The 26,394-nt window shown below is 41.6% G+C and overlaps 2 protein-coding genes across 4 annotated transcripts; both read left to right on the top strand.

The window, feature by feature from the left end:
* The first annotated feature begins 10 nt into the window (after window positions 1–10).
* On the top strand, window positions 11–17,321 carry prpf8 (pre-mRNA processing factor 8). 2 transcript variants are annotated; one of them, XM_034866692.1, is made up of 43 exons: window positions 11–255; window positions 920–1,040; window positions 1,153–1,321; window positions 1,557–1,721; window positions 1,840–2,058; window positions 2,164–2,376; window positions 2,552–2,677; window positions 2,869–2,974; window positions 3,311–3,501; window positions 3,646–3,765; window positions 3,884–4,073; window positions 4,304–4,423; window positions 4,773–4,907; window positions 5,067–5,196; window positions 5,332–5,528; window positions 6,011–6,217; window positions 6,786–6,949; window positions 7,070–7,196; window positions 7,580–7,772; window positions 7,964–8,151; window positions 8,269–8,507; window positions 8,734–8,880; window positions 9,018–9,228; window positions 9,461–9,577; window positions 9,697–9,944; window positions 10,038–10,217; window positions 10,361–10,496; window positions 10,658–10,827; window positions 11,010–11,139; window positions 11,257–11,403; window positions 11,547–11,707; window positions 11,880–12,071; window positions 12,515–12,752; window positions 12,923–13,051; window positions 13,387–13,500; window positions 13,672–13,845; window positions 14,007–14,200; window positions 14,338–14,577; window positions 14,742–14,883; window positions 15,040–15,180; window positions 15,325–15,464; window positions 15,955–16,157; window positions 16,660–17,321. In XM_034866692.1, the coding sequence occupies exons 2-43, from the start codon at window positions 932–934 to the stop codon at window positions 16,812–16,814; spliced, it is 7,017 nt and encodes a 2,338-aa protein (XP_034722583.1). In that variant the 5' UTR covers window positions 11–255; window positions 920–931; the 3' UTR covers window positions 16,815–17,321. The 2 variants fall into 2 exon arrangements, with proteins under 2 accessions (XP_034722583.1, XP_034722584.1); XM_034866693.1 differs by having other exon boundaries at window positions 15–255; window positions 923–1,040.
* A 502-nt stretch (window positions 17,322–17,823) lies between these two features.
* On the top strand, window positions 17,824–26,034 carry rilp (Rab interacting lysosomal protein). 2 transcript variants are annotated; one of them, XM_034867501.1, is made up of 8 exons: window positions 17,824–18,506; window positions 20,593–20,719; window positions 22,211–22,332; window positions 23,191–23,376; window positions 23,782–23,951; window positions 24,118–24,243; window positions 24,326–24,424; window positions 25,427–26,034. In XM_034867501.1, the coding sequence occupies exons 1-8, from the start codon at window positions 18,168–18,170 to the stop codon at window positions 25,551–25,553; spliced, it is 1,296 nt and encodes a 431-aa protein (XP_034723392.1). In that variant the 5' UTR covers window positions 17,824–18,167; the 3' UTR covers window positions 25,554–26,034. The 2 variants fall into 2 exon arrangements, with proteins under 2 accessions (XP_034723392.1, XP_034723393.1); XM_034867502.1 differs by having other exon boundaries at window positions 17,827–18,506; window positions 20,596–20,719.
* Window positions 26,035–26,394: the final 360 nt, after the last annotated feature.

Genomic DNA, 26,394 nt, shown 5'->3' on the forward strand with positions numbered 1-26,394 from the left:
CGACGTAAAGCCTTGACTGTTTAGCATGAAAACATACTTAAATCCGGCGTACCTATTGTCTGTGATTTCTACTGAACTGCGTTCATCGTGTGGCCGCCGTCGTGCGTGATGCAGTTTTACGAAGACAAATCAACACAACAGTGAATCGGAAAAGGACAGTACAACTTTGAAAGAGAAATGTTGTGCTAGCGGATTGTTTGTGGAACACGGCTGTCTTCAACGTTAAGAACTTAGACGGGGAGTAAAGGTAGCGAGGTGTGTGGTGTTGTAAGCATTTTCGTTTTTTACTCAACATTCAGTCGTTAGCTGATGCTATGCTAGTCTAGCAATGAGCTAGCTTTAGCGCTTTATCCACGCTTGGCCTAATCAACAAATTGAACGCAAAGTCGACTTAATGTTTTACAATCTTGGGAGAGTTTAGTCAAGCATGTATTAAGTTCAATTTGTAACGTTACTGAACGGGTAATTAGTCAAATCTGCTGTTCTTAAAGCTCTGAATAACGTTACACTTCATGCCGAATGGGAAGCCATGTTGGTAACGCTAACGTTAGCTAGCATTAATGTTAGTTAGCTAGTTAATCAAGTTAATTATAGTTGCATTGTCGTTGTAAGTGCCAAGAGACGAGTACCATTTTGTTAAACCAACAAGAATATTACAATGTAATGTGTACCCATTTAACTCTTTGCATGGTTTTTAGACATGTGACGTTATAACGCGACTTACTTGCCAGAGGACTCGGTGTTATAATGTAAAGAAGAGTTACTCTCCAATTTGGCTTTTAGGTGTAATAATGTAGATGCAATGTTTCTTCTGTTTCAACTTTAAACCTCCTTAATAACATAGTCATTCAACTAAACGCAGGCAACACATTTAGGGTTCATTTTTGTTGAAATGATTGTTGGGTGTGTGTGTTTTCAGTAGGGAGGCGCCATGGCAGCTACCTTCCCGTACAGAGGTGTCCCTGTAGGGATGCCACCAGGTGTACCCCCTCCTGTGCCCGTCCCGGACTACATGTCTGAGGAAAAACTGCAAGAGAAAGGTAAGTTGACTTTCACCCAATGCAGCACATTCCTGGTGTGATTTTAAAACTACAGTGTGATATCACAAGTAAACGTGATTCATTTTGTTTTAAATGTCCTCCAACTCTACAGCAAGAAAATGGCAGCACTTACAGGCAAAACGCTACTCAGAAAAGAGAAAGTTTGGCTTTGTGGATGCTCAGAAGGAAGACATGCCACCTGAGCATGTACGCAAGATCATCAGGGACCATGGAGACATGACCAATAGAAAGTTTCGCCATGACAAGAGGGTGTACCTTGGGTAAAAATGAATCATACTGTTGTAAACATGTCAATTTAGAATTCAAATATGTTAGTGTATATTTTTTTTAGGAGAATAACATCTTCAGATATATTTTAAGTATACTGTAATATACATGTAAGTCTAAAACTGAATGTCTTTGTGCACAAAAAACATTTTTGTTGTTTGTTAATTAGTTAAGAAGATCCATTAACACTGCCATAACTTATCCAGTATCTTTATTTTTGTTGAACAGTGCCCTCAAGTACATGCCCCATGCAGTACTGAAGCTGCTTGAAAACATGCCTATGCCCTGGGAACAGATCAGAGACGTGCCCGTCCTCTACCACATCACCGGAGCTATTTCCTTTGTGAATGAAATCCCCTGGGTCATAGAGCCGGTCTACATCGCTCAGTGGGGGTAAGAGAGAGTGGGATATCGGGTGATGCTGTTGTGGTACATGGAACTTACATGTTAGAGAAATGCATGTAAAGTGCATTATACTTATTTGAATTTCTATTCCTTATTCTCCTCCCAGCACCATGTGGATCATGATGCGGCGTGAGAAGCGTGATCGTCGTCACTTCAAGCGGATGCGTTTTCCACCATTTGATGATGAGGAGCCGCCACTGGACTACGCTGACAACATCCTCGATGTGGAACCACTGGAGGCCATCCAGATGGAGCTGGACTCTGAGGAGGACTCTTCAGTTGCGGAGTGGTTATATGAGCACCAACCCCTCAAAGACTCTGCCAAGTAAGTCTTCACATCACTCTTTAAAGACAAACATGTTGAGTTTTATATATTCAGCTGATGTGTAGCTAGCAGAATCAAACAATAATTAACTTGTGTCCTCTTCAGGTTTGTGAATGGAACCACCTACCGTCGCTGGCAGTTCACACTGCCCATGATGTCCACGCTGTACCGCTTGGCCAATCAGCTGCTCACGGACTTGGTGGATTTCAATTACTTTTATCTGTTTGACCTCAAGGCCTTCTTTACGTCCAAGGCCTTGAATATGGCCATACCTGGAGGACCAAAGTTTGAGCCACTGGTCAGGGACATCAACCTCCAGTAAGGACTGACTGCCTTATAATATATGACAAACCTTCGTTCACTTGGCATGACTACCACTTGCATGCTTAGAAATCTGAACATGTTTGTTAGACCTTTTCTTCATTTTGCTTTCAGAATTTTCATGTTTCTTGCCAGATTTGCCCTTAGTGATCCTTATCTGTGTCTTCTGCAGGGATGAAGACTGGAATGAGTTCAATGACATCAACAAGATCATCATCCGACAGCCTATCAGGACAGAGTACAAAATCGCCTTCCCCTACCTGTACAACAACTTGCCGCACCACGTCCACCTTACCTGGTAAAAATCATTTCTTAAAGTTGCAGTTTATTAAAAAGTAATTTAAAAAACATATTTAGAGCTAAATCCTGTGAAATGTCCTTGAACGTCTTGTCATACAATGACTAAAGTTCCTTATATTTTTGACATTGGCTGTAAGAATTTAGTTGAAAGAAATAAATAGAAATATATACTTATGACTATCCTTGCAGGTATCATACACCCAACGTGGTATTTATCAAGACAGAAGATCCAGATCTCCCAGCGTTCTACTTTGACCCGCTGATCAACCCAATTTCACACAGACATTCTGTCAAGGTAAGTGTGGTTGATTGTGGCTGATTAATCATATTTAGCAGCTATGAAAAGCTTAACTCCTGATCCAAGTCCTCTTACAAAGGCGCACTTGCATTGGTCTGCTTGCCTGTGCGTAAGAACTGGAGGAATATTAAAATGAATGGTGACTTTTATTTATTACTGGCTGCAGTAGCAGTTGGCCCTTCATCATTCAGACATTGCTTCTAATTATTTAAAGTTAAAGCAGAATTCAAATCGATTCAGGGTAAAAAAAACAACTAAACATTCAGTGGTTCTATTTACAATTCACTATTCTACTTGCTTTTAAATTCTTGTTTACATTTCCTGCTCCCGCAGAGTCAGGAGCCTCTGCCTGATGACGATGAGGAGTTTGAGCTTCCTGAATATGTCGAGCCCTTCCTCAAGGACACCCCACTCTACACCGACAACACAGCTAATGGCATTGCTCTGCTGTGGGCACCCAGACCCTTCAACCTCAGATCTGGCCGCACAAGGCGTGCCATTGATATCCCCCTGATCAAGAACTGGTGAGCAAATTACCAAGATATTGGAATGAGACTAAATGTGTCATCATTTGATTGGATGTGGAAAATGTTATTTTGTGTATCATGTAGGTGTAAAATGTTCATTTTTGAGAAATTCTAAATGGTAGGTGTTAATTTATCCCACAGGTACCGTGAGCACTGCCCTGCAGGACAGCCAGTGAAAGTGCGTGTGTCATACCAGAAACTGCTTAAGTACTATGTGCTCAATGCTCTCAAACACAGACCACCCAAGGCCCAGAAGAAGAGGTGAGCATCATTGAAATCTTTTGGATTTCCTGTTAACCCGTCTTTTTTAATTTAAGCTGTTTTTAGCTCATCAATGAGTTTGTTTTTCGGTTAAGATATTCCATCTGTTGTCTCTCAGGTATCTGTTCCGCTCCTTCAAGGCCACCAAGTTCTTTCAGTCCACCAAGCTGGACTGGGTTGAGGTGGGTCTGCAGGTTTGCCGACAGGGCTACAACATGCTTAATCTGCTTATCCACCGTAAGAACCTCAACTACCTGCATCTTGACTACAACTTCAACCTGAAGCCTGTCAAGACACTGACTACAAAGGTACAGTCTCCACGGCAGATCCACTTATTGTTTACATTCTATCACGCCTAAATGAAAAATTAAATGTAGGTTAAATTTAGCTCTGAACTTATAAAGTTCTCATTATCCTTCTTTCGGAGGCCTTATGCACACACATGCTTAAAATCAGAAGTTCCAAATTTAGTTAATCTACATTTTCTGAAAGTCCTCGAGTGTTGACTTAAAGCTGTGTTCTTGTTTCTGTCCCCCAGGAAAGAAAGAAGTCCCGATTCGGTAATGCCTTTCACTTGTGCAGAGAGGTGCTGCGTCTCAGTAAGCTGGTGGTGGACAGCCACGTGCAGTACAGACTGGGAAATGTTGATGCCTTCCAGGTTAGTACGGCAACACATTTTACACACCACATCCCAACTGAATCTGTATCTGATCTACACATACCTACATTCCTCACTTTTCTTCTGAAATAGAAATTTGATCATCCTTACCGATTGTTGTGTGATGCAGTGAAAGGGTTATTCTTCAGGGCAAGAGTGCTAACACTGCTTAACTACTTGCCATGCAAACAAACACGGGTGTTATGATATGAAATGCTTTTGAAAAAGGTTTCACTTTTAAAACGGTCCTTTGCTGTGATGTTTTACGATTAATTGTAAATGTTTTTTAAGACCATGTACAGTAATCTTCCACTTAACTAATCCTAGAAATGTTGTCAATGTATCGTAGTTGTCTGATGGGCTGCAGTACATCTTCGCCCATGTGGGCCAGCTGACAGGCATGTACCGCTACAAGTACAAGTTGATGAGACAAATCCGGATGTGCAAAGATCTGAAGCATCTCATCTACTACCGGTTCAATACTGTAAGTGAACACTCTGTATTTGATCTTTCAATTTGTGTATTGCCGATATCATCTTTGGTGTCCTATAGAAGGAACTTTCCTACAACTACACAACCTGCCTTTAGCTTGCAACATGAAGCCCCAATTCGTTATGATTTTCTGTGTATTTTCTTTTATCAGGGTCCTGTGGGCAAGGGTCCAGGATGTGGCTTCTGGGCTCCCGGCTGGAGAGTGTGGCTGTTCTTCATGAGGGGGATCACTCCTCTGTTGGAGAGGTGGCTGGGGAATCTGCTGGCCAGGCAGTTTGAAGGTATGCATACACACTTTCCTGTGTTTGTCTCATGACTACTATTATTTCAAAACTAAATGGTATGATGCACAGAGGTTTGCATCTGTAGGAATTGACAAACCCTTTACCAACAATTGTTTTTGATTGCCCCAACAGGACGTCACTCCAAGGGCGTAGCCAAGACAGTGACCAAACAGCGTGTGGAGTCCCACTTTGACCTGGAGCTGCGTGCTGCTGTGATGCATGACATCTTGGACATGATGCCTGAGGGCATCAAACAGAACAAGGCCAGAACCATTCTGCAGCACCTCAGTGAGTCCTGGAGGTGCTGGAAGGCCAACATCCCCTGGAAGGTCAGTGCATTACAGAGAGCACTTCCACTGTAGCGGAGTACCATAAGAGAGAGGGAATGGCTTGTTTAAAGAGGCTAGGATTTATCACAGTCCTTCTGCTCCATTTCAATTTAGGGTTTGTCTGACTCTGTCTGAATTGCCTAAAGTACTTGAGTCAGTTCAATGGATTGAAGTGTAATGTTGCTTGGACTGCTTATGCTTTCAGCACTTCAAGTTGTATTTTCCTTACACTTGGTTATGCAGATAATGTATGCACTGTTGACAACCTATCCAGAAATCTTGGCAGATGCGTTTTTTGTGCTTAGAAATATTAACCTTATCTTAAGACCCATACTGAAAACATTTCCTTTTATTATAACACAAGCTCACAATGAGAAAATAAAAAACAAACGTGGTTGCAAGAGCTGTTTTAAAAATTTGCCACTTTCAGTTGTGCAAGAATGAACAGAATATTGATTGTACATTTCTTCCCGTAATCACAGGTGCCAGGCCTGCCCACTCCCATTGAGAACATGATCCTGCGCTACGTGAAGGCTAAAGCTGACTGGTGGACCAACACCGCCCACTACAACCGTGAACGAATCCGCCGCGGAGCCACTGTGGACAAGACTGTGTGCAAGAAGAACCTGGGGAGACTGACCCGTCTGTACCTGAAAGCTGAGCAGGAGAGACAGCACAACTACCTGAAGGTAACACAAGAAAAATAGATATTGAAAGGGCTTTTCCATAGAATTTAAACTGTTGCATTGATTTGTTAAATTTCAGTGCTCTTTGGTTAGTGACATTAAAGACAATGCCCACATCTGTCTAATACCAACCTAGTAAGTTTTGCTCTTTGTCGAACTCCTGCAGCAGAAATATAATGCACTCACAACAGCTTCCAAGTCATTTTTAGTTAAGTCCTCTCATAAAGGAGCATTTGCATTGGGATGCTTGCCTGTGCGTAACAACTAGAGAAATATTAAAACAAATGGTGGCTTTTATTTATCACTGGCTCATAGCTGCAGTTTGCTCCTCACCATTTAGATGCTGCTTCTAATTTTATTTTTTCTTGATTTGAACTGCCTTAACATTTTCTTGTTTCTTTACATTTAGCTGTTCTAATCACTATTTGCTAATAAAAACAAATAACATGAACACTAAATTAAACACTTAAAATAAAAAGTAGTGCCATTGCATCTCCTTACCCAAGCTACTAAAGCTCAGCTTCTTCCATTTTGCCATGTTTTTAACGAGGTGAATATGTTCTGCCCACAGGATGGACCCTACATCACAGCTGAAGAGGCGGTAGCCATCTACACCACCACTGTTCACTGGCTGGAGAGTCGGCGCTTCTCGCCCATCCCTTTCCCTCCGCTGTCCTACAAACATGACACCAAGCTGCTCATCCTGGCCTTGGAGAGGCTCAAGGAGGCGTACAGGTAAACACATTTTCAATGCAAACAACTTTATTAGCAAATGTTTATTCATACCAGACAACGCAACCTGCCAGAATATATATATATTCTTCTACATAATTAGTTTGTCTCTGTGTCCCCTAGTGTGAAGTCGCGTCTGAACCAGAGTCAGAGGGAGGAGCTGGGGCTGATTGAGCAGGCCTACGACAATCCTCACGAGGCCTTGTCCAGGATCAAACGTCACCTGCTCACCCAGAGAGCCTTTAAAGAGGTCAGGACCAAGACGTGCAGATACTTTTGGTTAACAGTGATGTTTATAATGTGAAGCATCATGTGTTATTTTAAGGACAAAGCATAGGTTAAACATGTATTTCTCTTTCATATATTCCACAGGTCAATTCACGAACAGTGCAGGTGTATGTAGAAGTTATAGGGGGAAATGTTGACAATTTATTGTCTATGGATGAAAACCTCTTTAGTTAACAGAGGTTTTTTATTAGATTGTTTGCAGGAAAAGTGACCTGAATGTTATGTTATATATTGTAAACCACTAAAGGGAATGTTGGCTATAAGCCTTATGTTGCTTTTGTGAACATGAGTCTTACCCATCATATTCAATTTCGGTCAGTCTCAGAAATACTGTTTCCTTTGCAGGTGGGTATTGAGTTCATGGACCTGTACAGTCATCTGGTGCCCGTGTATGATGTAGAGCCCCTGGAGAAGATCACGGACGCCTACCTTGACCAGTACCTGTGGTACGAGGCGGACAAGAGACGTCTCTTCCCACCCTGGATCAAACCTGCTGACACTGAACCACCACCCCTGCTGGTCTACAAGTGGTGCCAAGGTCAGGACCAGTAATCAAGGGTTTACTGAATTAAAGTCTGATCATATTGTTTAATACCTCAACATGCATTTGGGTGGAATTTAACTTATGTTTATAACATGCATCCCATCTGATTAATCCAGTTATGTTAGCACCACCAAAAGTTAACATTATCAAACATTATCTGAAGGCTTTCTATACATTTTCTTCAGGCATCAACAACTTGCAGGACGTGTGGGAGACGGCGGAAGGAGAGTGCAACGTTATGCTCGAGTCCCGCTACGAGAAGATGTATGAGAAGATTGATCTGACCCTGCTCAACAGGCTTCTGCGTCTGATTGTGGACCACAACATCGCTGATTACATGACGGCCAAGAACAACGTTGTCATCAACTACAAGGTAAACGCACTCATTCATTTCAAATAATGATCTCTCTTTATAAGAACTTACTGATGCAGTTAAGTTTTTACTGGTATTTCATCTAAATGTTTTCCTCATTTTCTTTTGTGTATCTAGGATATGAACCACACCAACTCCTACGGCATCATCAGGGGGCTCCAGTTTGCCTCATTCATTGTACAGTACTACGGTCTGGTGATGGACCTGCTGGTGCTGGGCCTGCACCGTGCCAGTGAGATGGCCGGCCCCCCTCAGATGCCCAATGACTTCCTCAGTTTCCAAGACACACCCACGGAGAGCGCCCACCCAATTCGGCTTTACTGCCGCTACATTGATCGCATCCACATCTTTTTCAGGTAGCATTGAATCACCAAAATGAATGATCTTAACATCTTGCTTTTGGAAATGCTTGTGGGAAAATGTACAGCACATGTTACAAACTGCAACCAAGATTTTAATAATAAACAAAAAACTAAGGCAGTTACTTCTGCCTTTGCAGTACAGATTGAATAGGGGGGGAAAGGAGGTTTATATAAAAAAAAAAAAATTTAAGTAATGTGGCTTTTGTCATGGGTCCACTAGGTTCTCCGCTGACGAGGCCAGAGATCTGATTCAGAGGTACCTGACGGAGCACCCAGACCCCAACAACGAAAACATAGTGGGCTATAACAACAAGAAGTGTTGGCCACGTGATGCCCGCATGAGACTGATGAAGCACGATGTCAACCTGTAAGTTCCACCTTGGGATTTTGACTGTTAAACTAGTAGTTTATGGTATTATTAAATATTATTCTATGTTGGTCATTATACTTATTTCACCAGATTTGAAGACATAGCCATAACCTTTCCCTCCCTATTTCCCCCAGTGGACGTGCTGTGTTCTGGGACATCAAGAACCGCTTGCCCCGATCGGTGACCACTGTCCAGTGGGAGAACAGCTTTGTTTCGGTCTACAGCAAAGACAACCCCAACCTGCTCTTCAACATGTGTGGCTTTGAGTGCCGCATCTTGCCAAAGTGCCGCACCAGCTATGAGGAGTTTACCCACAAAGATGGTGTGTGGAACCTGCAGAACGAGGTGAGAAAGTGATGCCTGAAAATAGGTCTGAAATGCTAACGACTTCACTGTGGACAGTTTGAGTGGCTATAGTAAAGGCAACAGTGTTGTGTAGATAACTAATTTTTGGTACATATTTCACTAAAGAACTGACACTTGTATCTTAAGTTTGACAGCCAATCTGCTGTCTGGCGTAAAATGGTCAAGGTCACATTCCAATTTTTAGGTTGTTATATTGTGTTTGTATGCGTAGGTAACCAAAGAGAGGACAGCCCAGTGTTTCTTGCGTGTGGATGATGAATCAATGCAGCGCTTCCACAACAGAGTGCGCCAGATCCTGATGGCCTCTGGATCCACCACATTCACCAAGGTCAGCTGACCACCTCCCCCTAACAAAACTAAAGTGTTAGCATATAATGTTAATATAAATGTAAAGTAATATTTCCTATAATTGTAGAAAGTTTCAGTAAAACCCGTCTTTACCTCCAGATTGTGAACAAATGGAACACGGCTTTGATCGGTTTAATGACATACTTCCGTGAGGCTGTGGTCAACACCCAGGAGCTCCTGGACCTGCTGGTGAAATGTGAGAACAAGATCCAGACCCGTATTAAGATCGGCCTGAACTCCAAAATGCCTAGCCGTTTCCCTCCTGTAGTCTTCTACACTCCCAAAGAGTTGGGCGGCCTTGGCATGCTGTCTATGGGCCACGTGCTCATTCCCCAGTCAGACCTGCGGTAAGTCGGCCTGCGGGCTGCTGTTGTCAGTGAATTATCTTGTGAATTAATTTAGCAAACTGGGCTTTAATCCTTCTCCTCCTTCTCCTCCAGGTGGTCCAAGCAGACAGATGTGGGCATCACCCACTTCAGGTCTGGAATGAGCCATGAAGAAGACCAGCTGATTCCTAACCTGTATCGTTACATTCAGCCGTGGGAGAGTGAGTTCATTGACTCCCAGAGGGTTTGGGCTGAGTATGCCCTCAAAAGACAGGAGGCCATTGCCCAGAACAGGTATTGTTTTAATCCTGTTAGCTTGTCAGTTTATACATTTTTGGAGACCTACAAGCTGCTGTTTTGTGCTGATCATAAATGTTTCTTAAAAAAAGTGAGCTAAAAGTAGCAAGGCAAATAGCAGTGTGTTTTCTGTGTTTTAGGCGTCTGACCCTGGAAGATTTGGAGGACTCGTGGGACAGAGGAATTCCTCGTATCAACACACTTTTCCAGAAGGACAGACACACACTGGCTTATGACAAAGGCTGGAGAGTCAGGACAGATTTCAAACAGTACCAGGTATGATGTCAACACTACTGATGGGTTGAAGGGCAAAAATATGTGATGAAATGATCTGCCAAGCAACTTTTTTTTTATTCTAAAATGAATGTACCAAACATTCTTAGTTTGCATGTGAAAATAAAATCGATCTAAACTGTCTCTGTTTTGTCCGAGTGCAGGTGCTGAAGCAGAATCCATTCTGGTGGACCCACCAGAGGCACGATGGCAAACTGTGGAACTTGAACAACTACCGCACAGACATGATCCAGGCTCTGGGAGGTGTGGAGGGCATCCTGGAACACACACTCTTTAAAGGCACTTACTTTCCCACCTGGGAGGGTCTCTTCTGGTAAGAGACTGTGATACTAAGTGCTTATACTGCAAGGATATGAGAACAATTAGAGTTTAATCATTTTTGGGCCAAAGCTACTCTCTAAATGAGAATATACTTTTCACTTGCTGTTTTGTTTAAGGGTTTTCTATTTTCCTCCCCAAATGTGAAATAACTTGGCAACGTTTTTTGGACTTCAGGGAAAAGGCGAGTGGCTTTGAGGAGTCCATGAAATGGAAAAAGCTGACCAACGCCCAGAGGTCTGGTCTGAACCAAATCCCCAACCGTCGCTTCACACTTTGGTGGTCTCCCACCATCAACAGAGCCAACGTTAGTACAACCAACATTTTATAGATGTATTTTTATGTTCCTGTGGAAAAGAGAGTCCGATATAAAGAACTGTCTAAATGTCTGTCTTGGCCTACATTTTCTGTCCTTTGTCTTTAGGTGTACGTGGGCTTCCAGGTACAACTCGACCTGACGGGAATCTTTATGCATGGCAAGATCCCCACGCTGAAGATCTCCCTCATTCAGATCTTTAGGGCTCACTTGTGGCAGAAGATTCATGAGAGCATTGTCATGGATCTCTGTCAGGTAAGGTGTTGTTGTTTCTTTGATTGGGACTAGCTTTTCCCTCAGCATAACGGCAAAAATGTAGCACACAGAAGTTTGTTTGTAAAATGCTTTATTAGTGATTGTTTTGCCACAATGATGACATTTTCTGTTTTTGTGTTCAGGTGTTTGATCAGGAGCTGGATGCTCTTGAGATTGAGACGGTGCAGAAGGAGACCATTCATCCCAGGAAGTCATACAAGATGAATTCCTCTTGTGCAGACATCCTCCTCTTTGCATCATACAAGTGGAACGTCTCTCGACCGTCTCTGCTTGCAGACTCCAAGTATGACTTTTGAAATTATATCTACATGACACAGTATATTTTCATTTTTAGAATGTCCTTTTCTCAACATTTTCAAATTACACTAGGTGCTTTGTAAACTCATCGTGGAAGGTTTTTTAAAGTGGTCCTTTTTATGTATTCTATGACTTAATATGTGAACCTCTTCCTACAGGGACGTGATGGACAGCACCACCACACAGAAGTACTGGATCGACATTCAGCTACGCTGGGGTGACTATGACTCGCATGACATCGAGCGCTACGCCAGGGCCAAGTTCCTGGACTACACCACCGACAACATGAGTATCTACCCCTCCCCCACGGGGGTGCTCATCGCTATCGACCTGGCTTACAACCTCCACAGGTGAGGATGGTTACAAACATGGATACTATGCCAGTATGATGGCAGATAGTCTTGGGTACGGGTAACAAAGTAACATTGATTGGTGGTTGAGAGGGCAAAGCATAGTTTTCTTCCTGTTTTTAAGTGAGCCCTAGTATATTATAGGTGGAAAAAAAATAAACCAGAAAAATGTTGCAAACGCTTGACAGCTTTGGCTCCATTTGGCATCTACTTGTTCATGTCAACAAGTATATTCTTCAGTAGCCTTGGAATTATTCACACCAGCTTCCTAACTTGTTTTACATGAACGTAACAGTGTGCCATAGTACATAAGTGTTTGGTAGATGTACTGTGACCTCTGAAGTGTATTTCTCCAGGCATCAACTGAGGAAATATTGATGACAAAGAGAAACGACAAAATGTCAAGTTAGTATTCAACTCTTTCATGTTATCTCCTTTTATAGTGCCTATGGTAACTGGTTCCCTGGAAGCAAGCCTCTGATCCAGCAGGCCATGGCCAAGATCATGAAGGCCAACCCTGCCCTGTACGTGCTCAGGGAGCGCATCCGCAAAGGTCTGCAGCTGTACTCGTCTGAGCCCACTGAGCCCTACCTGTCCTCACAGAACTATGGAGAACTCTTCTCCAACCAGATCATCTGGTTTGTAGATGACACCAACGTCTACCGTGTCACCATCCACAAGGTGAGGGCTGACTGATTTAATGAAGAATCGTTTTGGCTCCACAATGTTTGTTTTAGAATGCTTCTTAATGTTGTAAATAGATAAACACCCGAAATATGATGCTTTTGCAAAGGAATATAAACAACTATCTTTTTAAATTTGGTCACATGTTTTCCCATCTATCTCAACAGACCTTTGAAGGTAACTTGACCACAAAGCCCATCAATGGAGCTATTTTCATCTTCAACCCCAGGACTGGTCAGCTCTTCCTAAAGATCATTCACACATCTGTGTGGGCTGGACAGAAACGTCTGGGACAGGTACGGTACTGCTTCCCCACTCCTCACTTTCATTATCAACAGCTCTGCTTTTTGTTTTGATTTATCCTGATGTTCAGTGATGTTTTCCTAGTAGAAACTCTTACCATGATTATTTTTTAAATGTACTGTATGTTGAGGAAAAAGGACTCTGTCACACTCTTTTACCAATTTCTTTTACTACAGAAACAATGCAGATAAATAGGAAATATAGCCAAAATGAACTTACGAATGACCAAAATACTTACAAAGTAGTAACATGGATATTTGGCACAAACACTGAAGTTGAAACTTTCATTTTCTGCGTGTATAACTTTATTTTTGCTTTGTCTCTGTAGCTGGCCAAATGGAAGACAGCTGAAGAAGTGGCTGCCCTGATTCGCTCCCTCCCTGTGGAGGAGCAGCCGAAACAGATCATTGTAACCAGGAAGGGCATGCTGGACCCTCTGGAGGTGAGATTCTTGCATGCTGATAACTGCTATAATAATAATAATAATAATAAAAATAATAATAATAATAATAATAAAAAACAAGCCTTGGAGGATAACCCTAGTGTGATTCCTGAAAGTTGTATGTACTATGTTCTCAGATTTCTAGATCTAATGTCATGGTTCTCTCTGCAGGTCCACTTGCTTGACTTCCCCAACATCGTGATCAAAGGGTCTGAGTTGCAGCTGCCCTTCCAGGCCTGTCTGAAGGTGGAGAAGTTTGGAGACCTGATCCTGAAGGCTACAGAGCCTCAGATGGTGCTGTTCAACCTCTACGACGACTGGCTCAAGACCATCTCGTCTTACACAGTGAGTTTCACTCTGTCCCGCCAGAGCCTCAGGACATGATGAAATGGATTGTATTAGATATATAGATCACAGTATTGTATGCATGTATTGCTATTGTTTTTGCCGACATCAACTTATCACCTGTGTAAATAGTTTGTTTGGTGGTCTCTTCCATTCTCTAGGCCTTCTCCCGTCTCATCCTGATCCTCAGAGCACTGCACGTCAACAATGACCGGGCCAAGGTGATCCTGAAACCTGATAAGACCACTATCACCGAGCCCCATCACATCTGGCCCACGCTCACTGACGAAGAGTGGATCAAGGTGGAAGTGCAACTCAAAGATCTCATTCTGGCAGATTACGGGAAAAAGAACAAGTAAGTATTAATTCATGGACTGAACATTTGCCTGAAGTAAATAAAAAATGTTGCTAATTTTCTGTTTCGTAACTTAATAGAACAGAATTACACCAGACTTGTATTTAGTAATCAATTTTTTATTTGTCTTCATTCAGTGTGAATGTGGCCTCACTGACCCAGTCTGAGATCCGTGACATCATCCTGGGTATGGAGATCTCCGCTCCGTCACAGCAGCGTCAGCAGATTGCGGAGATTGAGAAGCAGACTAAAGAGCAGTCGCAGCTCACAGCCACGCAGACCCGAACGGTCAACAAGCACGGCGACGAGATCATCACGTCCACCACCTCCAACTATGAGACCCAGACCTTCTCCTCTAAGACAGAGTGGAGAGTCAGGTAAGCAGGCATTTAGTTTTGAGGCATTTTTTAAACTTAGGAATGACTTTATGACTCATAAAGAAATATAACGTACCTTTAGCGTAGTCCATAGGTAACTAAGCTGACCTAACTTTTGATTTCCCTCTCAGTTGGATTTAATGTCCTTGTTCCTCCTCTGTCAGGGCCATATCTGCTGCCAACCTCCACCTCCGAACCAACCACATCTACGTGTCATCTGATGACATCAAGGAGACGGGCTACACCTACATCCTGCCCAAGAATGTCCTCAAAAAGTTTATCTGCATCTCAGATCTGCGAGCACAGGTATGTAGCGGGTTCACAGTACTGCAGTTTGTAGACAAACTGTTTCATTTGGTTATATTGACATTTCTACTTGAGGGTTCCCTCATCACCTCTGTTTAAAGTAAAAAAAAAAAAAAAGATGTCTGTATATACTGACGGGGCACTGTGTTGTTCCAGATTGCAGGCTACCTGTATGGCACCAGTCCACCAGACAACCCCCAGGTGAAGGAGATCCGTTGTATCGTCATGGTACCACAGTGGGGTACACACCAGACTGTCCACCTGCCCAACCAGCTGCCCGGTCATGAATACCTTAAAGTAAGACAAACATGCAGTTTGAGAGGATCCTCTTGCTCATTCTCACCATGTTATGATGGATGCCTGTTAGGTTGTATTTGCTGCTTTGTAACAGGTTTATAGTGTTTGTTGTTGTACCAGTAACTAACCTCTTTCCTAAAACAGGAAATGGAGCCCCTCGGCTGGATCCATACCCAGCCTAATGAGTCGCCCCAGCTGTCCCCACAGGACGTCACCACCCATGCAAAGGTCATGGCAGACAACCCTTCTTGGGACGGAGAGAAGACCATCATCATCACTTGCAGGTACGCGTTCCATGAAAGACCGTTTAAGTGAAATTTGAATGTCCAAAGTCCAGATCTGCGTAGGTTCCATACTTGACTCACTGCAGTTATCTTGCCCATTGAACTAAGACCGGGACACTCTGCTCCTTCATCTCGAATATTCTTCTTTCTTGCCTGCTGTCTATGGTAAGCTTACGCTTTTTCCATAGTCGTACAGTAAGCAAGATGACTGGGAAGGCTTTCCTGCTTCAGTAAAAAAAGGCAAACCAAGCTGCTGCGTTCTTAATTTCCTGATGTGTTAGTTATAACCGCATATACATGATGTACATTTGTCTTTTAATTGTTTTTAATCCTGTGCTGGTCAGTTTCTGTAACTCTTGCAGCTGAGTAAGTTGCTCAGTGTCCAAAGCAAATTTCTCCTTAGGGAGACCAATAAAAGTACTTTGACTTTGATATTAAAGTGATGGTCGTTAAATAGTACTTTAATGCATTTTACCTTTTTGTTTTTTAGCTTCACCCCAGGCTCGTGCACGCTTACAGCCTACAAGCTGACACCCAGTGGCTATGAGTGGGGTCGGCAGAACACAGACAAGGGCAACAACCCTAAAGGCTACCTGCCATCCCACTATGAAAGAGTGCAGATGCTGCTCTCTGATCGCTTCCTGGGCTTCTTCATGGTGCCTGGCCAGGTGTCCTGGAACTACAACTTCATGGGTCAGTAGCTATAGTTATAGAATTTATATAAGATGGACCTTTTTGTTTTGTTACTTTTTATTAGTTGAGCTAAATGATTCTGCTTTGAAACAGTTTGAACCTAGACTGGGTATTGCGTACAGAGTAATTTGAACTATGCCCGTTGGTCACGCCTCTTGTGCAGAGAAAATTCCGATCAGACTCCCCAGACCAACGGTTAATCTCAAATCTATTCAGCTTGATCTGGTGAGAGACTGATTAGCTTGAACCTATGTGCCTTCTGTCATATCCTCCATACTTCTGCTTGTTTACATTTGTGACAGAAATCTGTCATACATGGATATTTCTCTCTGACAGTTTGGTTTTTACTATGCCGATAACTTCATTCCTTGGACTAATACACAGTATCTCATTTACATGTTCTAAACAATGGCTTATTGAGGTTGGGCTGTTAAGATATGCATGTCATGGGATGGACAGAATAGGTGATTATCAAATAACCAATTTGTTCGCCTTGCTCCAGGTGTTCGTCATGACCCCAACATGAAGTACGACCTGCAGCTGGCCAACCCCAAGGAGTTCTACCATGAAGTCCATCGGCCCTCACACTTCCTAAACTTTGCCTCACTGCAGGAGGGTGAGATCTATAATGCAGACCGTGAGGACATGTATGCCTGAGAGCAGACTTCCTGCGCTCCACACATTTTGTAGATAGCTCTCGCAGAATCATGTGGAGCCAGTCCAGAACAGCCATTGTAATATTTCTATTGAACACATGTAACTGTGATGTTGATGATGTGATGGAAATTTTCATCTGCAGGCTTAGGACCTTTTAGGAACCTGTAAGTGTTGTTTGTTTTTTTTGGTATTTTCTACAAATGTATTAATTTGTTCCCCACTCTATTACCTCCCTCTATTAAAGTAAAGCTTCTTGAAGAAGATGCAGTCTTTGATTTTCGTGGTTTGATACATCTAAGCATATGTGCATTTGTGTGTAGTTTTCAGTACACAATACGTCGGTAATATTTGATAAACATTGTTTCAAAAGGGTAAAGACTTTATTTCCACTTAGCCCTTTTGAGAAATAAATTGCAAGTTTTAAACAATGCCAGTACTATGTTATACTGTACATCCTGTGACATTGTAACTTGGGTTTAAATAAAGATCACCATTTTTAATAAACATTTGTGATGTGATAGTCTTATGTGCTGTTATAATTGATTGATGAAACTGTGTAACTGGAAGAGAAGTGAAGCATTTGTTAATTTTGCCTGGGCAGGGGAACTTATTTGGCTTGCTTCCCTCTTCGGAGAAGCCAGAATGCCGCCTACAGCGAAGCGCTTTGTTTGGTTTCAGAGAACTGCTCAAGCACACTTCAGTAATTAGGCTACCATGACCTTGAAAATAGAGCCTGCTGGGTTGTCTTCTTACTGCCTGGTATAATAAGTTATACTGCTGTGTGGGTGTGGGTGTGGTTTCCTGCCTCATTACTTTGCATTATAGTTATGTGATATTTGTTGGGATAGTTATAGGTCAGTATTTCTGACTGCAGATCTACAGAGGAAATTTAATGTTCACGCTCTGGCGCATGCATCAGAACGCTCGAGCTGGCAGGCTAGTCTCTGCGTGTAGTTGTGTGTACTCGAAGTACATTGGTCAAAAAAGTAGGAGGCTCTTGCAGCGAGTAGCCTGCAGGAGTACTGTCCTGCACTGGTGAGCCTTGTGCTACAGTTCGCTGCGGAGTACTCTATGTTCTTGTCTTTGTTTTTGTAGACTTTTCTTGACACATTGTATTCAAACATTGAAAATGCATGACGTGTTGTTGGAAGAGGAGAAAGTTAAGTTCAGGCGTGTCAGTAGCGTGGGCTCAACATTAAGAATGCGCGCACTTTAAACTTCACAACTGTACTTGTTCGTCGCTTTCACATTTCAAATCACTTTTATTTTGCGGCTGTCACGTCGCGCTGACGAGCCACTGTCAGTTTCGATAGCAGATATAAAGCATGTGAAGTGAGCTGTTCGGAGTCAGACATGGAGGCACCTGAAGCACACTCGGAGAACAGAAACGCAGAGGGCTGTTTTAACAGGACATTCTCGGCTCTAACTGTGGATGATGTGTATGAAATAGCCAAACTGATAGGCACCGAGGTGGAGAAACTTATCGATGGCTGTGGCAAAGACAGCGTCGTGGGTCTCGTGCCAAAAATAGTGAAAGTGTTGGAGCTGCTGGAGAGCTTCGCGTCAAGAAACCATGCTCACAAACTGAAGGAAGAGGAATTGCTCAAGACCTTCGAGACGATACAGCTGCAACAGCAGAAGAAACGCGCCGGGAAAGAAAGCGACGAGGGCAACGATAAAAATGAAATACGGGTGAGATGTGGGCGCTTTTAATCCTCCCAGCACCTCGTAAACAGACTAGCTAACATTATAAAACAGTATTTTCAATCACTGTGAGTGTTATAACGTTACAACTGTGTAACATTGCTTTACTTCAACGTTACGGTTGTGTTGTATCGGGTCAAACATTGAATAGTTGACGGGCAGGCCAGAGGAGCCACTGCTACTGTACAAACGTTACATGGCCGACGCCTCCCAAATGTAGCTAGCGTCAACATTAAAGTTACAGAAGGCTTGAACAGAGCTTAGACTGTAGCTATGTTTACGTTAGCTAATTTAGAATACCAGCCCTGTCGCTCTATCGCCTTGTGTCGTTAAGGCGAGCGCGGTATAACAGGCTGAATCCCGTGGTGTAATTGAACGTTATAACAATTAATTAAACAAGGGTTACATTTTTATTTTATTTATACCATGTTGCTTTTCTATATCCACGACGTTCCACTTCCTTCCCGAGGCTATTGTGCGGCGGCACCGTGTTTGTCTCCCGTCCTAGAATGCTGTGTGGACAAGCTAGAAGGTCCATGGTCATTAGCATAGCCAGACCTTCCTCCACAGCGCTGCAAAGGAGGGTCTGGCAATGCCAGATGACCATGTTGCATATAGGCTACTTGGTGTTATTTATCAAAGTTAGTGCAAACTACTGATATTTTAAGTAATGTGGATGTACAACAATTATCAATGATAATGAAAAAACAGAATAGTTAATGTGTTAGTATACTATAGTAGGCTATTAACTATTTTAGCATGTTGTATATTTGACCCCCAACACGACAAAGTGGACCACTGGGTAGTCTACTTTGTGGATATTAAGTTAACAGAAACTTTAAATAGGAATATCCACTCTAAAGTATATCAGGGATTAAAAGGGCCTCAGCAGCTCAAGTTTCCCGATTGGAAATAAAAAATATTTCCTTTAAAAAAAAAAGCTTACATGAAACAAGAATTCTTAAGACATGAGTACAGAAACAGGGTAATCAAACTGCACAACTTCGTAGAGAGACTAGTAACAATCAGACCCCTCTTAAAAGTGAGTCCTTTAGAAGCCTTAGTATAGTGTTCCTTTCGGAAGTTTATGGGTGTGTATTACATGACTTACAGTGGGTGATGTCAATGCTAGAGCACAGAGCCAAAATGGTTTAAGCCAAACTTAAACCAAAATCGTAGTCCCTTCTCTATAAGTTGCTCTCACGCTCACATCAGAGATCAAAGTAATCTCCTCTGTTTTTACAAACATGGCCCTTTTTAGTAAGCATGATGCAGCATGCAGCCAGACAGTCAAATTACAACTACAGACAGTATGTTGTTCGCTTGCTACGGTTGTAACATCGACAACATTCAACAAGATGGTTATCATTCAACTGTTAAAGATATACTAATTAAAACAATTATAACTTTTCTTACAACTTCACCTTCTTCTTACACATTTTAACCAGCAATCCAGTTTTGCTTTAGCATTAGCTTTTCAAAAAAACTTATTATTTCACCTTTTTTTTTTACATTAGTGGTGTTATTCAACTTTTAAATGAAATTCATACCAATTAAAACAATTCCCAATTTTCTAACTATTATCATTACTTCAGCTTCCTATAGATTTAAGCTATTAATCCAGTTTAGCTTTAGCAATTTAGCTATTCAGTATTCACACGAATATTCCGCAGGAAAGTAATTTTCTAGTTTTACAGTGATATAGAGTGTGAAATTCAAACTGGTACATATGGGACATTAAAACGAAAGTTACCTTACAGCCAAAGCAAAGATTGTATCATAAGTATTATGGTTTAATAACAAGCCAAAAAACATTGATGTAGTGAAACTGTGTAACGAACAATCTTTCAAATGGTTTTGTAAAGAAAAAGCAAATATTTGTTTTTAAATACTTTGCTCATACTAATAAAGTTTTCATAAATTATTTGTACTGTGCTGTTTAACAAGACTGATCTGTAATGGATGACTTAACAAAATGACACACCTGTTTGGACACAAACTATTTTGCACAGGGCAAAGGTCAATTCTATCAGATCTTGCTATTGTATTACAGTCAGTCTCCCCTCCTCTCAAGCAGGAGCTGCAGCAGAAGGAGCAGCAGTGGCGGAGGCGGTGTGAGGAGCTGCAGTCACACGTACAGCAGCTCCAGGAGGACCAGGAGGAGCTGCAGAGCAGGCTGAAGGGCAGCCATGCACAGGACGGTAGGTCCAAAGATTTGAAAAGTAAAATTTATAGTTGGTTAGATGACTCCCCAAATCAGCTCCGAAGCACTTTATTCCAAAAGCAAGGTTATGATAAGTTTTAGATAATATAAAATGATTAAGTGTGCATGTCACAAAAAATATCTAGCATGCTTTGTACCTCATTGCTTGAGAATCAGATTTGAATTCTCCAGTCCAAGAATGCAAATGTAGTTATTTTCATGAAAATGCTTCCCCATCAATGACTGCATATTGAAAGCAGCGGGTTAACGGTTGTAGGCTATGTGCTGAGGCTGAAAGCTGTCAGACTGGTCGTTGCGACGTTAATAGTGCAGTTTTTTTGTGGGGTGAAGCAGCAGAAGTTATCTCAGGTACAAGATGACTCAGAAGAGGGCTGTGTTTACCCTGTAAAATAATGACGTTGCACTAATAAAAAACAAAGAAATTTAGGTTTAATAGTTGGCAAGGTGCAACAGAAAAGATATCATTACATCTTCTCAGTAATGTGAGGTAGAGGGTGTAGTCACATCACCGACTCTTGTTATGTCTTGTACTGACAAGAAAAACAAAATGTCCTATTACCGGTTTATTTGACGAGGCCATGTGGCAGATGAATATGATAATAATCTGTTTCATGTGATGAATGTGGCTGCTGCCCGTTAGGCTCCCACACATCACTCAGCTGACGTCAAGAATTATAACATTTTAAGGGACCAAGTATACAGTTGTAATCTTCCTAAATCCCCAGCATGGTTCAAAAGACAGACCTTATTTTTTTTAAAGTCAGTTTAACAAAATCATAAAACAAAACACAAACATCTTGCCTTAAACGGTATCTGCATAGCTTTGGTTTTATTTGCCTAGGTTTTGCAATATCTCCGTCAATGATTTCGCCCTTCTCTTTGATACAATAGAAGTGAATGGAGAAAAGAAATACAGTAAATGTTTTTCCAAAATGTCTCAGTTTCTAATGTGACTCTAGATAATCCACAGACCTCTCTCTGAACCTGTTTACTTTTTAGTGAAAAAAATGTTCCTTAGAAAACGGAGTTCTGTTGATTATCCTAATTTACTAGCAATGGAAAAAGTTGACATTGAACTTTTTTTTTTTGCTGCTGGGCTAAATTAAATTCTGTTTACCTCTATATGCTGGGATGGTGGCATAGTTTTAGAGATGAATTTCCTAAATCCAGCATTTTTGTTTTGTTTAACTACCCGTATGCCCTCATCACTCTACTCTATGCATTTCCCATGATTAGGTTGTAACATGATAGATTATTCAACCCTACAGATCAGTAAAGTGGCTCTATTAGCCATCTATTCAGTACATCATCTAACAATATAACACAACCTATTCTATACCTGAATTTTGTCATTGATTAATAAATCTTACTCTAAATGTATTATAACAAGAGTCATAGCCAGCAGTGTTAAAAAGGTTTCCCAAACAGGATGAATGTTCAGGGCTACTGTTTCTGTTAATATGTGCAGACCGTGTCCAGCGGCAGGAGCGCGAGGTGATGCTGAAGCTGAAGGAGGTGGTGGACAAGCAGAGAGATGAGCTGAGGGCTAAAGTCCAGGAGATAACCACCATTTCCAAAGAGGCTGAGGCGGTAAGGAGACACAAACACAAATGTGTATGATCATTCTTGTGCGTACGCATACATTCATGCAACAGAAGCTCCCAAGAATAAAGTATAGATTTATATTTGTACATGAATAATTAAATTGATCACATGCAGCATCAAAGCAGAAGTTACATCATGTAAATTACACCACCAATCGGGGTGAAAGACAAAGTGTGTCGGGGGAAGGGTGCAGAGCTTATCCACATAATTACTGCTTCAGGATTTAACTGCATTTAACACACAAGTCTGGGCAGAGTTTCCACCCCCACCCAGCCATTGTGTGTCTGTGTGTGTGTGTGTGTGTTCTTGTATGAGTCGTTGTGTGTGTCTGTAGGTTTGATAAGTCATTTATACCACGTGATTTAAATAGCAGCCATAACTCTGTGTGTGTGTGTGTGTGTTTGTGTGTGTGTGTTTGTTAATGTGTTTTTTATCCAAGTCAGTTGACTTGCGTTTTAAAAACAGCTCATGGTCAACTGAGATAATTTCTCTGTTTGCTCAAATGGATGCCTAGGATGTTTTTGCATCGTTAAAATGAATGCTACACTTGTGTGTTTTGATTCCTTTCCCTCTCCTTCCCTCAGACCTTTGGTCCATATCTATCACATGGAGACATTTTTACCCCACTCTCAGATGCAGATAGTTTGTCTTTTTGGTTTAGCCCCAGCTTTTTGGTTTTGGGGTTAACTATATTTATACATGGTGGTAAATATGGAAACTGTCTACTTGATTTTGAACCTCTTTAGTAGGTCTGTTTGCTGCTGGTTTATGATTATAAATTGTAGTTTGTCTGTCTGTGTGTCTGTCTGTGTGCATGTGTGTGTGTGTGTGCATGCACCGCAGCTCCAGGAGCAGTTGGAGCGCTTTATGAAGATGAATGCAGAGCTGCGACACAAGCAGAACGTGCTGCAGGCCCAGCTGAAGAGCAGCGTGGAGAGGAAGGCCGACATGGAGGCCGACCTGAAGGAGAAAAGCAAAGAGATAGAAAACCTCCAAACACAGCTGGACAAAACCAACCGCAACGGACCTGTATGCATGACCCTTATATACTTAATATATACTTCATTCACTTCATTATTTCCTTTATTTCAAGTCTGAAAAATGTTTAGCCTACTTCTCATGCGTAGTGAAGTTTTTGCTTATTCAATTCAAAGATGCTTTTACATTTATTAATGGTATTAAAAATCAACAATCACTGAGCTGCAAAATTCATCTGGAAAATTACCTTATTTTGCTGCTTCCTTCATTTAAAAATGTTCTGGACTAAAGTAAATGGAAAGCTTGTATTACTGATCAAATGGCAGCTGCTTTCAAACATACTCCAACCAAAAAATGTCTTTCCAATTTCTCACGAGCTCAAGACTTTGTTGTTTAGTGTAGTTTGATTTATTTTTGTGGACTGTATGACCCGATGCCTCTCGGTTCTCCCATCAGTTCAGTCCAAGTCAAACAGCTTGTGAGTCCAAGAAAAAGGGGGCCGTTGACCAGAAGGACCCTGATCAGCCGTGCTTCACCAAGAAGGAGGTGCGGGACATAATTTTCGAGAGGAACGAGCTTAAAACCAACCTCTTCCTGGTGCAGGAGGAGCTGAGCTACTATCAGAGGTGGGTCTACTTTCTGTGTCAATGTCTGGTTTTGCCGTGCATCTGAGAGTAAGCTTTAGTTGAACATGTCAGTTTAAATCCAGATGCAGTGACTGTGGGTACGTGGATGATATAGTTTACCTGCGATATTAGATGTACACGAACATGATTGTGTGTCTTAATAAAGGGAGATCCTGAACGAGGAGAGGTGTCCAGGTTTCCTATTAGAAGCCGTCCGCTCTGCGATTAAAAAGAAGAGAAAGCTTATCAAGGCAAAGATGCTCGGAATCCCAGCAAACGGCTGCAGCAGCAGGTATCTCTTGAACACACTCAACACACATTGCAATATCCAGAAATAATGGGCCTGTTATTTAGAGTTTTTGTCTTCTTCCCAGTGATGAGGAGGAGAGAAGCTCTCTGTTTGGGCAGACAGAAGTAGATGGCACTGAAGTTGACGGCACTACCAAACCAGCTGAGTCACGCATTCAAAACCTGTGAGTACAACTTAGACCAACACTGCTACACTGCACCTTGGCGACCATATGCTGATCTGCAAAAAGCCAGAGATGATGTCCTCATTTCTCTAGATCTCTGACCTGGAGTTTTTGGTAGTGGTGGGTTGGTAAAATCTAAGTGGATTTCATTACTTGCAATGCTTTACTGTGTTGATTCAACCAAGAAAAAAGGAGTGAAGTAAACTGAAGTCAGCAAAAGGCCAGACGCTGTTTGCATTTCCCTCTTTACCTTTACTACAGTGTTTGTAGCTGTTGAGATGGCTGTACTTTGTCATGATTCCAGTGTCTGGCATGCTGGACATTTTTCTGGTATCTTTAATGTACTGTATGTGTGAAACTGTGATTCTTTTCAATGATTTGTCTAAAGAAAAGCTCATCATTAAAAAGGCCAATAGATTTGTTTTAGTTTTTCGAGTAATTGTGTACGTACGACACAGAGATCAGACTTATAATGACTAATATTTCTCCTGACAGGAAAGCTCAGGATTAATACTTCACTACTTAAGTGAAGAATGTGTTTGACGACTCCTCTCTGACCAGAATTGAAAATACATTTGGATCAAGATTTGTTGTGGGGCTTTTGGGCTTTATTGTATAAATAAATAAGCATTGTCAATTCTTGTCAGTTCTGTCAATCTGAAATTAAGTAAGAAGCATAAAGAAAATTTCTTTTTAGCCCAGTGTCTCCAGACGGAAACAATTGAAGAGTATTTATGTAGAAAAATGATCTATTCAATTCTAACAACTAAAGCACTCTGCACTATAACTCTTATTAAATGCAAAGCAAGAGCAATAACACAACACAGCAGATATCAACTGTAAATGAAAGCATTGATTTTAATCTCTCTCTCTCTCTTTCTGCTGACACTGTATGACAGTGTAGCTGTCCCTACATCCTTGTCAATCCGGGACTATGTTTAGCTGTAATCCCTGACTGCAGATCTGACCTCATGCCTGTCTTTTCTACTCTGTCTGATGCAGCTTTGGCTTCCTAACGCGGTCGGGCAGCGGCCGGAGCACCACCCACATCAGCAACTCCGCCTCCAGCTGGGAGATCATCGGAGACTCAGAGGCCGCTGATGAGACGGGGCAGCGACCGTCCCTCTGAGCCCGGTACTGACCACAGAGTTCACACTGTGGGACTCCCTTCTTCCCTAAGTCACAAGTTCTTCCTCAACTTGTAAAAGAAAAAAGGGGCTTTAGCTCAGGAAAACGTTTAAGAGGACATTTGAACCCAGCCCTTCCAAAATCATAATGTAAGTGTGAGGAAAGAGAGAGTGTGAACGTTTTTAAACTAACCTTTTTTTTTTGCTTTGTTTCGATCACAACTACTTACATTTCCCTTTTTGTTAATTTCATTCATGGCCTAAGTCCCATTATTCTTCCATAGAAGTGTTAACAAGTATATTCAGTATATATGGTACAGTGGGTCACAGTATTAAGAGGGATAGTTTCACCTCACCACAAAGAAAAAACTTCCTTTTCTATGATTCAAGTTTTAATATAAACATTGCTGTTATCCGTCATTGTGAGGAAAGTTTAAAACTGGGTTATTACGCCTAGATATTATATGTAGAACCTCAAACATTTTTAACAAAAACCAAAGATATTGTAAAGGTATATGTTCTGAAATTAAACTTTCCCTTCTAGTAACATGGAAAGCAGTATAATAAGTTCACCTCTGTTCCACAACAGGGCATTGGTTCATTTTAAAACTAACAATCAAGATTTTACCCAAAATCTATAATGTTGCTTTTACCTCAGTAGGGGAGTTTTTAAGCCACATGTTTGCACATGTATTTTTAATTGATTGAAGCACTTTTATGCTCAAGGCAGAAAAAATAAAAAATTGAGTCATATTATAGCATTTTAACCCCTTAAGCCTTCACTTACAGCTTATATTGTAAAAATATATTTTCTCAATTTTTAGTCATTGCACAGAATCATAG

This window comes from Etheostoma cragini, chromosome 3 (assembly GCF_013103735.1).
Source record: "Etheostoma cragini isolate CJK2018 chromosome 3, CSU_Ecrag_1.0, whole genome shotgun sequence".
Lineage (NCBI taxonomy): Eukaryota > Metazoa > Chordata > Actinopteri > Perciformes > Percidae > Etheostoma > Etheostoma cragini.

Excerpts from the sequence above, each read along its gene's own strand:
- prpf8 (XM_034866692.1), top strand. The coding sequence starts at position 932 with ATGGCAGCTACCTTCCCGTACAGAGGTGTCCCTGTAGGGATGCCACCA. Across the intron at positions 8,881-9,017 it reads ATGAAGCACGATGTCAACCT|TGGACGTGCTGTGTTCTGGG; the intron begins GTAAGTTCCACC and ends TATTTCCCCCAG. Across the intron at positions 9,229-9,460 it reads TGTGGAACCTGCAGAACGAG|GTAACCAAAGAGAGGACAGC; the intron begins GTGAGAAAGTGA and ends TTGTATGCGTAG.
- rilp (XM_034867501.1), top strand. The coding sequence starts at position 18,168 with ATGGAGGCACCTGAAGCACACTCGGAGAACAGAAACGCAGAGGGCTGT. Across the intron at positions 23,952-24,117 it reads GAGCTGAGCTACTATCAGAG|GGAGATCCTGAACGAGGAGA; the intron begins GTGGGTCTACTT and ends GTCTTAATAAAG. Across the intron at positions 24,244-24,325 it reads GCAAACGGCTGCAGCAGCAG|TGATGAGGAGGAGAGAAGCT; the intron begins GTATCTCTTGAA and ends TCTTCTTCCCAG.